The sequence below is a fragment of the Ostrea edulis genome, chromosome 3, assembly GCF_947568905.1.
Source record: "Ostrea edulis chromosome 3, xbOstEdul1.1, whole genome shotgun sequence".
In the NCBI taxonomy this organism is placed as follows: Eukaryota; Metazoa; Mollusca; class Bivalvia; order Ostreida; family Ostreidae; genus Ostrea; species Ostrea edulis.
Genome location: NC_079166.1, coordinates 6,234,578 through 6,244,923, shown reverse-complemented (window position 1 = coordinate 6,244,923; position 10,346 = coordinate 6,234,578). Strand labels below are relative to the sequence as shown.

The following is a 10,346-nucleotide window of genomic DNA, read 5'->3' as shown; positions in this document are numbered from 1 at the left end:
TCCTGTCACGTATAGCGTATACTCACTCTTTGCTATTGCTGTGGATGCTGTTAATTCCTCTGATGACATAGTTTCGAGGGACAAAGTAGGAAAAAGTCGCATCCCAGTTGTTTACCCACCCAGTCCATCTGCAGAATTTGTGGTAATAACCTATAAATATTTTCTCTTCATCGTTAATATCCTCACCATCTTTTTCATCGTTATTATCCATATCATTTTGGCTGTTATCGATAATATGATTGGATATTGATCAACGTTTACTATTGGAAACTAATCTGATAGAATCCAATTTATATTTCGTTATTGTCTTTGTATACAGCTATTTGGTTTAATATTAAAAGCAGCGTTGTCATCCTTACGTCCTTTTGGAGTGCAGCATCTAAATCTATATCTCCTGTCTTCTTTCTTATTGTTGTGGACACTAGAGATACCATTTAAGTAACCTCCGTCTGGACAGGTATATAGGATATCCCGGTCCCAATCATTTACATAACCTGGTGAATGGTGAATATATATATATGAATTGTTTTTCCATAAATTACATTAATGCTTTTTTAGAAATACTAATATTTTACTTTTAAACGCATTGTTATAATCGTGTAGCGAGGGGAAATTGAACATAATGTACTCATCAAACAGTGTAAATTACCTGATAATTTGCAAGATCTAGGTCCAGAGACTCCTTGAACGCGTGTACAGTCGAAATTAAATCTTCTGTCCTCTTTGCCATTACTATGCGTGGATACGATGTGGGTGATCGCACTTAGGGAGGAGGGACATTGGAAGTTGAGTGGTTTGTCCCATTGGTTTTTCCACTGATCTGACATTCCAATAAACGTCACCGTCAAAAGCGCGAACACCAGTGTCTTCATTGCTGCTTTGTCTAAAGGTATATAATTAACTTTACAAATATCAATTTCATTCTTTTGATCGACTACAATAACGTATTGCACTTGGTTGAAGTAGATTCATGTTCTGTGTTATTAAAGCCGAGACAGGCAATTGAGAAATATGTAGCAATATTACATTATCACCTATATACGGTGTTTATATCTCTCAACTGATTCGATACGCAAGAACTTGTTCTGCGTATGGTCAGTTTTTAAATCGAGGTAAGCTACTGACAAACACGTTGATGGTACAGGGGTTTCAACAGTCTCGATTTTAGTCAGCATTTTGCAAATTCTATAGTCGTTATAACGATCTAGTTCGTCAATATAACCTATCAATGGGTCAAATGCTGTCTGACATGTTTCATACTGATTAGTAGGCCATTCTTGGCACACTGATTTTGACTACGGATAACTCCGTTTACCTGATTGGGATATAGGACTCACGGCGGGTGTGGCCGGTCGACAGGGGATGGTTACTCCTCTTAGGCACTTGATCCCACCTCTGGTGTGTCCAGGGGTCCGTGTTTGCCCAACTATCTACTTTGCAATGCTTATAGGAGTTATGAGATTGATCACTGTTCCGGACCCCTGAACACACCAGAGGTGGAATTACTTACATAGCATGTACGTGAAATAATTGAAATTTATATATGAGGAATATTGTTACAATGCATCCTGTCTAATCGGACTTGCTGCGGGGATTAATTTCAATTTCGGTTTAGACAGTGCGTTGTATTATTCAGTGGTGAATATTTTCTGTTAAATTTCATGTCCGATTCCTCCTACGTACTTGATTCCACCTTTGGTATATCTAGGAGTCCGTGTTTTCCCAACTCTCAATTTTGTATTATTTATAGGAGTTATGAGATTCATCACTCTTCGTTATCGTCAACTTTTCATAGATATGACCATTAGCAGACGTTTCAATTTTTTTTTCAATATGTTTGTTTTTGTCGTCTCGATTAATTCTTGGAATTTAAAAAATAACGAATTTTATAATGTTTTTACTGTTTTACCATCTAATCTGATTGATTGCATATTGTTTAACGTCTCTCTCAAGAATGTTTCACTCATATAGAGACGTCATAATTTCCGGTGAAGGGCTGTTTAGTTCATATACATGTAGGGACGTCACAATTTCCGGTGAGGGCTGTTTAGGTTTATGCTCGGCGCTTACGTTCGTGCTGGGAGGGATCTTTACCTGGTATGACACGGGACCTTGGGCATTTGCGCTCTCACCCGTAGGACCCCCCATTTAGTGGCCTCCTACTACAAGCATGGAATACTGATGACCTATTTAACCTGGAGCCCCAAAGGATTCCATTGGCTTAAAGTATGGTTTGATCATCGAGCCAAAGATTATACCTTTTTTCAAAACTATTGTTTATCTGTACATGTACACGTTTGTCGATTTTACTGTACTTCCCCTCGCTTATCAACCTTGTGTTTAACTAGTCCTGTACGGAAATTGAGGACCAATATATCATGTGGTTCCAAAAAGCATCCAGAATACCTTGCTCGTTTTCAACGCGATACGGGTGTAATCTTGACCAATGGAGTCCAGCATGATGAATAAGAATGAGCAACCCCTCATATACAAAATATATGAAAAAAAAATACAATAAAAATAGAAATACACAATATAATTTTAAAAAAGATATGAAAAATACAAATGGAAAAGATTGAAAATTACAACGTTTGACATGCCATAACCAACGCTCTTCATACGATTCCTTTGCTAAACGTTGTTCTCTTAGTATCGTTCATGACTTACTGTCTATCTATTTCGTTTATCAACGAACGCGTTTCGCCAACAGCCTGTATGTCGTACAGTCTTTTATGCAGGTATACAGACCCTGAAGTGTGCTATTACACCAAAGCATTTTATTTCGTTCCGTGTAGACCGTTCAGTGTTCCGTGCAAACTGTTACATGTACCATGCAGACCGTTCAGCGTTCCGTGCAAACCGTTCACCGTTTACTGCAAAACGGTACTTGCAACAATCGTTCCGTGCATGGTCAAGCCACGCCCTTAAAAAACTACAAAGCGTTCAAACCACGCCCTTGGCAATTTATAGACCATGCACAACGTGCAAGTTATTTCGTTGTGGGATCTAGGGCATTTGGCAATTTGAGCAATTATTTTTTTAAAAAAACAATCTCAAAGACAGACTTTCAACAGTAAAAATCTGCAAATAGTCGAAGCAAAACCGCTATTTTAAAACCACCAGGCAGAACAAAAGCCGATACATTTGTAGCTCTCAAAGTAATGTCAACACCTTTGATAGTCTCTAGTAAGTACAGGGACATGGTATATCTCTATGCTTGACATTTTCTTTTTGTATATGGGAATAATTTGTCTTGTTACACTTGGTTTTCTTTTTAATAAAAGAATATTTATATCAAAATTATCCATTGGAACTGTCTGCATAATACAAAGGCCGACCTGTGTGTAAATGGTATATTCTACGCAAATTCCAAAGTTGTCTTTTTTACCACAATAGAGGACAGCTAACCTGGGTTGTTGAAATAAATGTTCGTACAGAAGATGTGAAAATCAGAGGCGGAGGTGGGTGGCAATGGAAGCATGACAAGATAGATGTTTATAATTTTTTGATCACTCACAAGTGAATGCATTTTTCTTTGTGGTGTGAGTTTAAAAATGAGGCAAATGCCACAATGTAATTAGAATTAGATGTTAGATCAACTTGCATACACAATTGAAAAATCTGTTGATCATTACTGCGTTATTCATTATTTATCTTATTTATTTATCTATTTATTGAATTTATTTCTCAATCTATTTTAATTTGATTGTTTATTTTCGTTTGGTATTGTTCCTTCTTACCCAAGGTGACATGTTCTCTCAACTGGCTAATACGATGTCTATATAACACCCCTTCCTCGCCGTGAATATGTTTCAGTCTTGTCTGTCTGTTTGTTAAGCATTTTATCTGTTGTCATAAACGTATACAAACATGCTTAACATCTGTCTTCGAGAGGAAGTCTCGAATATACAAATTGCACATGTATTTTAAAGACACTCACATTCAATCTACAAAAATAGCGAAACAGACGCAATCATTTCATTTTCAGTTTGAATGAATTGAATAGAGCAATTAATCGAGAAATGTTGAATAATCAATATTCCATATCAATACAATTTTTACACCCTTTTCTTTTATATCCAAAGCTAAAAAGTATTCATTTGTTTTATTTCATCGTGTTCAAAAGACATTGAGCGACCGCGTAACAATAGAATCTACCACGTCCTACATTAAAATGGTTAATTCTCATTTCTTTCTCAACAGTGTTTAAATACCTAGAATATTACGATTATATTGAAATTATTTCAGGTGGTTGTATCTTGCTTAACGTCTCGCTCGAGAATTTTTCACTCGTATGGAAACGTCACCACGACCGGTGGTGGGCTTCAGATTTAGGCCTATGCTCGGCGCTTACGGTTATTGAGCAGTGAGGGTTATTTAGCGTACCACACCTACTGTGACACGGGACATCTCTTTATAAGGTCATCTCCGAGGAACCGTGACATTCACACCTGATGCCGAACGTTTGGCGATGGAACTGTCATTACTTGTTTTAATGACTGTCGCGGCCAGGATTCGAACCCCGGCCTTCTGCATGCGGGGTGAACCCTCTAGCCTCTCGGCCACCGCGGAGCAGGTTTAAATTAACCCCAGGAAGGACCAAATAATGCCGACAGAATCAAAGCGTGAAGACCATGCCTACTGTTTCGTGCAGATCGTTCACACAGCGTGCAAGCCTCACCTACAAAGTGGTCAGCGTTTCATGCGAGGCTTTCCGTGCAAACTGTTCACCTTTCTGTGCAGATCGTTTAGTGTTCTATGCAGACCCTTCACTGTTCCGTGCAGACCGTTCACCGTTCCGTGCTAACCATTCAGTGTACCGTACAGATCGGTGAGCGTTCCGTTCATATCGTTCCGTACAAGTGGTGTAGTAGTATGCTTCGGGGTCTGTGATTATCTATTTTCTGTATTCACTTTGTAACATCACGTGGACACTGAATTTCCTAAAAGGGGTGTTTATTATCCGAAATGGGTAGAGAATATATCTACATAGGAAATTGTTTAATTATTACTTTTTAGGTGAATGTAAAACTTATACGGTACCAATTTTGATGCACCAGATGCGCATTTCGATAAATAATGTCTCTTCAGTGGTGCTCAACCGAAATGTTTGAAATCCGAAATAACTATGAAGTCTTAGAGCCAAATATAGCCAAAAACAGCGCGCCAAAAAGTGGAGCCAAATTCGTCCAAGGATAAGAGCTTGAAGTTAAATTGTATATTTCGCATTAAATGTTTATCGGACGTAGCTTGATAAAAGCATACTTTCATTTCTATAAACGAGATTTAAAATACACTTTTGATTGATATAATTAGTACTATTAAAACTCCCATAAAAATCAAGAGAAACAGCAAATGAGAAAGAAAGTCATAATGTCAGTATTTGTACTTAGTGTGACATACTTACATTTACGAATTTTACTTCACGTCCTTGGTAGATATACTAAGGAACACATATATATATGCACTTTACTCCCAAAATAGTTTACTATAAAAATGCTGTATTTCTTTATGAATCATTATTCGATACTGCACAACAAACGGCTTGGTTGATGAAAATAAATTAAAGTATACCGATGAAATTCAAGGCTGGATTATATATACTAATATATTACTGATCTTACCTTGCTGTTTTCGTGGAAACTGTCGATCTTTTAGAGGTATTGATGAAATGGTTGAACTAGTTTATATAGTATACTCGTGACTCTGAAACCCCCAGTTATTTGTATGATAAAACGATTGATCATATTGATATGTCATCTCTAACACCACAGGTCCTTGTAGCAATGTGTGATAGATTTCAGAGTATTTCCCTGCAAACCAATTCATTAATCTTAATCCCCACATAATTGATCGCATTCATTGGAGATATGATTAAAACGTCCTACGTGGTGGCAGGTTGTTTCACAGCGTGAGGCTGTACGTAAAGTTTCAATATACTGCTTTTACGAGTTTCTATGAAATATATAATTGTACATTAAGGGTGACTTACAACGTCTCCTTGACTGATATATTGTAGAATTGTATGACATCATCGGGTATTACTTGTCTTCACAATGCATGTCTATACATAATACAACATTCGTTCACTGATAAAGTGAATGGCTCAAACTAAATCTTAGTGCGTTGTATCCTTTCAGTGACTACAATCGTCTTTCTGTGTCATTTGCGTGGCACTATGTGCAACTCTAGATTGATGACGCCATAATTTTTTTGCATTGGGTGTTTATCATGAAATGAAATTAAGATAATAAACTCATGACACGTATGAATGTGGTGTCATTAGATATTGAAAAATTCCCAAAATTATATAATAAATAGTTCTCAGTCGACATTTTTGCAGTGATGCCTTATAAATAGTTCTCAGTCGACACTTTTGCAGTGATGCCTTAAAGTAAAAATATACGCGTTACATTTCTTTTGGAATCCAGTTAAGAAGAAAATAGTATTTATGAAATATGTTATGAGGATATTAAGGTAAATTAGCAAAAGGTGTTTGGGTTTTTACATCAAAGTATTTAATGACAATAATTAATGTTTCCTGAAAGAAAAGGTACACTTTTAGCCACATTTTGTTTTGACTTCGGGTGGAACATTTCTTGTCGTTTCAATTAATATAGCCACGGAGTATGATAACATATTCAATATATGTATAATTCGAAAGATAAATAGAATTGTATAATTCGAAAGATAAATAGAATAGTTACTATATTGACGTATTTACCCTTTAAAAGCAATATAAAAATAGGTAAATCTCCAAAACTTGAAGATACATAATTATAAATGTAACTCGCAACGTCATATTCAATGTCATATTCAATATTGTCGCTGTTTCATTAAAAAAAAAATTAACATTCATGTAGGTGAAAATTAATGCGACATTGATGACATTTCTTTATTCGGATTATTTCAATTAAAACGTACATGTATACGTTGAACTCAACTGTGTATCATACACTGTATATAGGTAAAATGGATACAGTATTTTGAATACTCGATATAGAATACTCCCTGGTTTATAAGACAACACATATATAGAGTATATCAAATTAATTCTTCTGCATTCGCTTCATATGCAGAATGTAAATAGTGTATGGAATGTACATATGTGAAAAACAATTGTTGTACATTTACACATTGAAATCCCGTGGAAATTCAGGTTAGAATAGGTCCTCAGTATCCCTTGCTTGTCGTAGAAGGCGACTAAACGAGGTGGTCCTTCGGATGAGACCGCAAAATCCGAGGTCCCGTGTCACAGCAGGTGTGGCACGATAAAGATCTCTTCCTGCTCAAAGGCCATAAGCGTCGAGCATAGGCCGAACTTTTGCAGCTCTTCACCGGCAGTGGTGACGTCTCCATATGAGTGAAATATTCTCGAGAGGGACGTTAAACAACATTCAATCAATCAATCAATCTACACATTCACAGTTGATAGATATTGATTAAACAAGATACATGTTTGTGGGAGTTATGATATTGATCACTGTTCGTTATCTTCACCTTGCATGTACTACTGCTTAAATACCACACTGAAACAAACATTGAAAGTAAGGGAAATGTACATATATGTCAATAAACGTAAATATCTTTGATAAAAAGTTGACGATAATGAACAATTATCAATATCATTACTTGTATAAGGAATACAAAAATAATAGTATGTCAAACGGTTCAAGCCCAGTATTCCAACGGTCCGATAGTCCGACGGGCCGGTAGTCCGACGGTCCGATAGTCCGACGGTTCAATATTCCGACGGTCCGATAGTCCGACATGTTGACCATCACCAAAAATGTTAATTAATAGAGTTAAAATTTATTCATGTCAGGCATTATTTTAAGGAAATTACCAGAAACCGCCAAAATCGACACGTCCTGATTATAAATCAGACAATCAATTTCTGACCAAAATCATTCAAGTGTGAAGTTACGGCGGCGTAGAAAGACCATATATAAATATATTATTCGTTCGGACAAATTAGCTATTTGTTCGCACGAAATAGAAAATCGTTCGGACAAATTAGCAATTTGTTCGCACGAATTAGTTATTTGTTCGGACAAATTAGCAATTTGTTCGGACGAATTAGCTATTTGTTCGGACAAATTAGTAATTCGTTCGGACGAATTAGTCTATTTGTTCGGACGAATTAGCTATTTGTTCGGACGAATTTGTTATTAGCTATAAGGCAACGCCAATGCCGTAGTCAAATACCGTAAAGTGTTGGTAGGAGAGCACAAAACTTAGATTGGAACACATGCTAAAATGGGATTCAATTCCAAAACTTTCCACATAAACGTCATGAAGATGGCGACGGTAACCTACATAATCACCCCCAACCCCTGAAATAACAAGCTAAAAATTGTAGGAATCCCTACACCCTGCCCAGTCTTAAAAGTTTGAAGTAGGCCTCAAGCCCCCCCCCCCCCCCCCCCCACCCCCCTCTCATCCACGGGGCAAAAGTTTATTAAATGAAAATTTTCTGTATAACGGGGCATAACACAATCAATAAGGAAATCAATTTTTGTTTGGAACGACAATAATGCAATTATGCGCCAATCAGAGCCTATCTAAGTTTTTCAACGGAAATCTGTATATCCGAATTTTATACCAATTCTATGGTATACCTTTCTTTATAGCAAATAACAATTTTTAAACAGAAATTTCTTGCACTAGAATTAAGGGGAGGATGCTATCAAACAACATTTGATATAAAGATGAGGATCTCGTTTGGGGTCCCAGAAGTGTAAGGAGGGGGCACATACATACTCTTGTCTCCCACTCCCTACTTTTGAAAGTGTTAAGGGGACACGAGCAGGCGCGTGGCATCGTTTTTGAAAGGGGGAAGCTGGGGGGCCAGCCAGAAAGGATTAGTGGGAGGGGGAGGGGGCAGTCAAACCAAAAAGAGTTTTAACATGTAAAAAAGAAGAAAGGAAAATTTTCTAAAAAGTGGGGAAGGGATCAGCTCCCCCCCCCCCCCCCTCTGTTGCTACGTCCCTGACGAGTATCCGCTGTCAGCCCTCCCCACAAGCCTATAGATATCTGTATATATGTATACCTACATGTATCTACATAGCCCTCTATAAAGACACGATGAAAATGTTCCTTAAATTCAGCATACAAACATACAGACAGACAGACATACATACAGACACACACACAGCGAGTAGGAATGAATGAACCCACGGGTGATGGAGAAAGGAACGAAGCGTAATCAACCGTGGGCTTCCGACGATGCCGAAATATATACATGTAGATGTAGGTGGGTACCTGTAAAGTGCGAAACGAAACGAAATCTACCGAAACGAAAACCCACCGAAATTAAATGAAACAGATTGTATAACCGAACTCCTTTATTAGAAATGGTATCTTAGGCCCCTGTGAAAATTACCACATATAAATAAAATTCGCTTCCTCTTTGATATAGGCTTTCAGCTTGACTGATACACAGTTTTAAAAGCTGGAAACGGGGGGGGGGGGGGGGGGGGGGGGGGGGGGAGGTGGTGAGTAAGCAAATGTACATATCCGAAGTTGATTAAATAACATGTGCAATTAGTTTCAGATCAATAAATTTCAGAACGGAGAGTTACAGTCTCAGAGGTCTGGCGAAACACACTAAACAAGGGGTGGGGTCGCTGGCGTTGGATCCGCTTTTGGGTATAGATACATTGTTTTAAGAAACTGGTGTCTGAGAAATTTGAAAGCAGGAAGAGCTCTTAACCTTTTATTTTATCTCTAACTGCTGAGGTGCGAGTACTTTCAATAATGGAAAAAGTTAGATAGTATACCATATTATATGAATGCAATTCGGTAAAATATATATATATATGTTATAAAAATTATTATTGATATGTAGTGAGTCTAAATATAACTCTATACATTTGTTTTGTTGCTAGGACGGGGAATTGAAAACGGGACGGAAAACAGATTTTTTTATGCAATAATATCAGGAGGAGGTCAGCATTTTGTAAACTCAAAAGGCTTATGAACAAGGGAAGCAGAAATTGCAAAGAGAACGGGAAGACACACTCAGAATCCACCGTTTGATATACTACATACAAATACACAATATCCACATGTATACATAGATTTGACTTTAGAGCAAAAAATACTGAAACGTGTATTTATGCCGAACTGTAACCCTCTGTTCTGAATTTATGGATCCGAAACTAATTGCACAGGGTATTCAATCAACTTCGGATATGAACTTTGTGCTTACTCACCCTCTTCCAACTTTTAAAACTTGGTATCTGTCAGGCCAAAAGCTTACCACAATGGGGAGGCAAATTTTATTTATATGAGGTAACTTTAACAGGGGCTTAAGATACCATTTTTAATTATTATAATTAATA

At 37.3% G+C, this 10,346-nt stretch overlaps 1 protein-coding gene across 2 annotated transcripts in view; it reads right to left on the bottom strand.

The window, feature by feature from the left end:
- Positions 1-5,725, bottom strand: part of LOC125674544 (hemagglutinin/amebocyte aggregation factor-like) — a 6,830-nt gene extending 1,105 nt beyond the window's left edge. The window contains exons 1-5 of one of the 2 annotated variants that reach the window (XM_056159827.1): positions 5,625-5,689; positions 5,408-5,443; positions 650-883; positions 360-494; positions 27-150 (exon numbers count right to left, since the gene is read on the bottom strand). In XM_056159827.1, coding sequence (XP_056015802.1) covers positions 27-150; positions 360-494; positions 650-872 — 482 coding nt within the window. In that variant the 5' untranslated portion in view covers positions 873-883; positions 5,408-5,443; positions 5,625-5,689. Of the gene's footprint in view, positions 1-26; positions 151-359; positions 495-649; positions 884-5,407; positions 5,444-5,624 lie in introns of both variants that reach the window. The other variant, XM_048911714.2, reaches the window with a different exon arrangement.
- Positions 5,726-10,346: the final 4,621 nt, after the last annotated feature.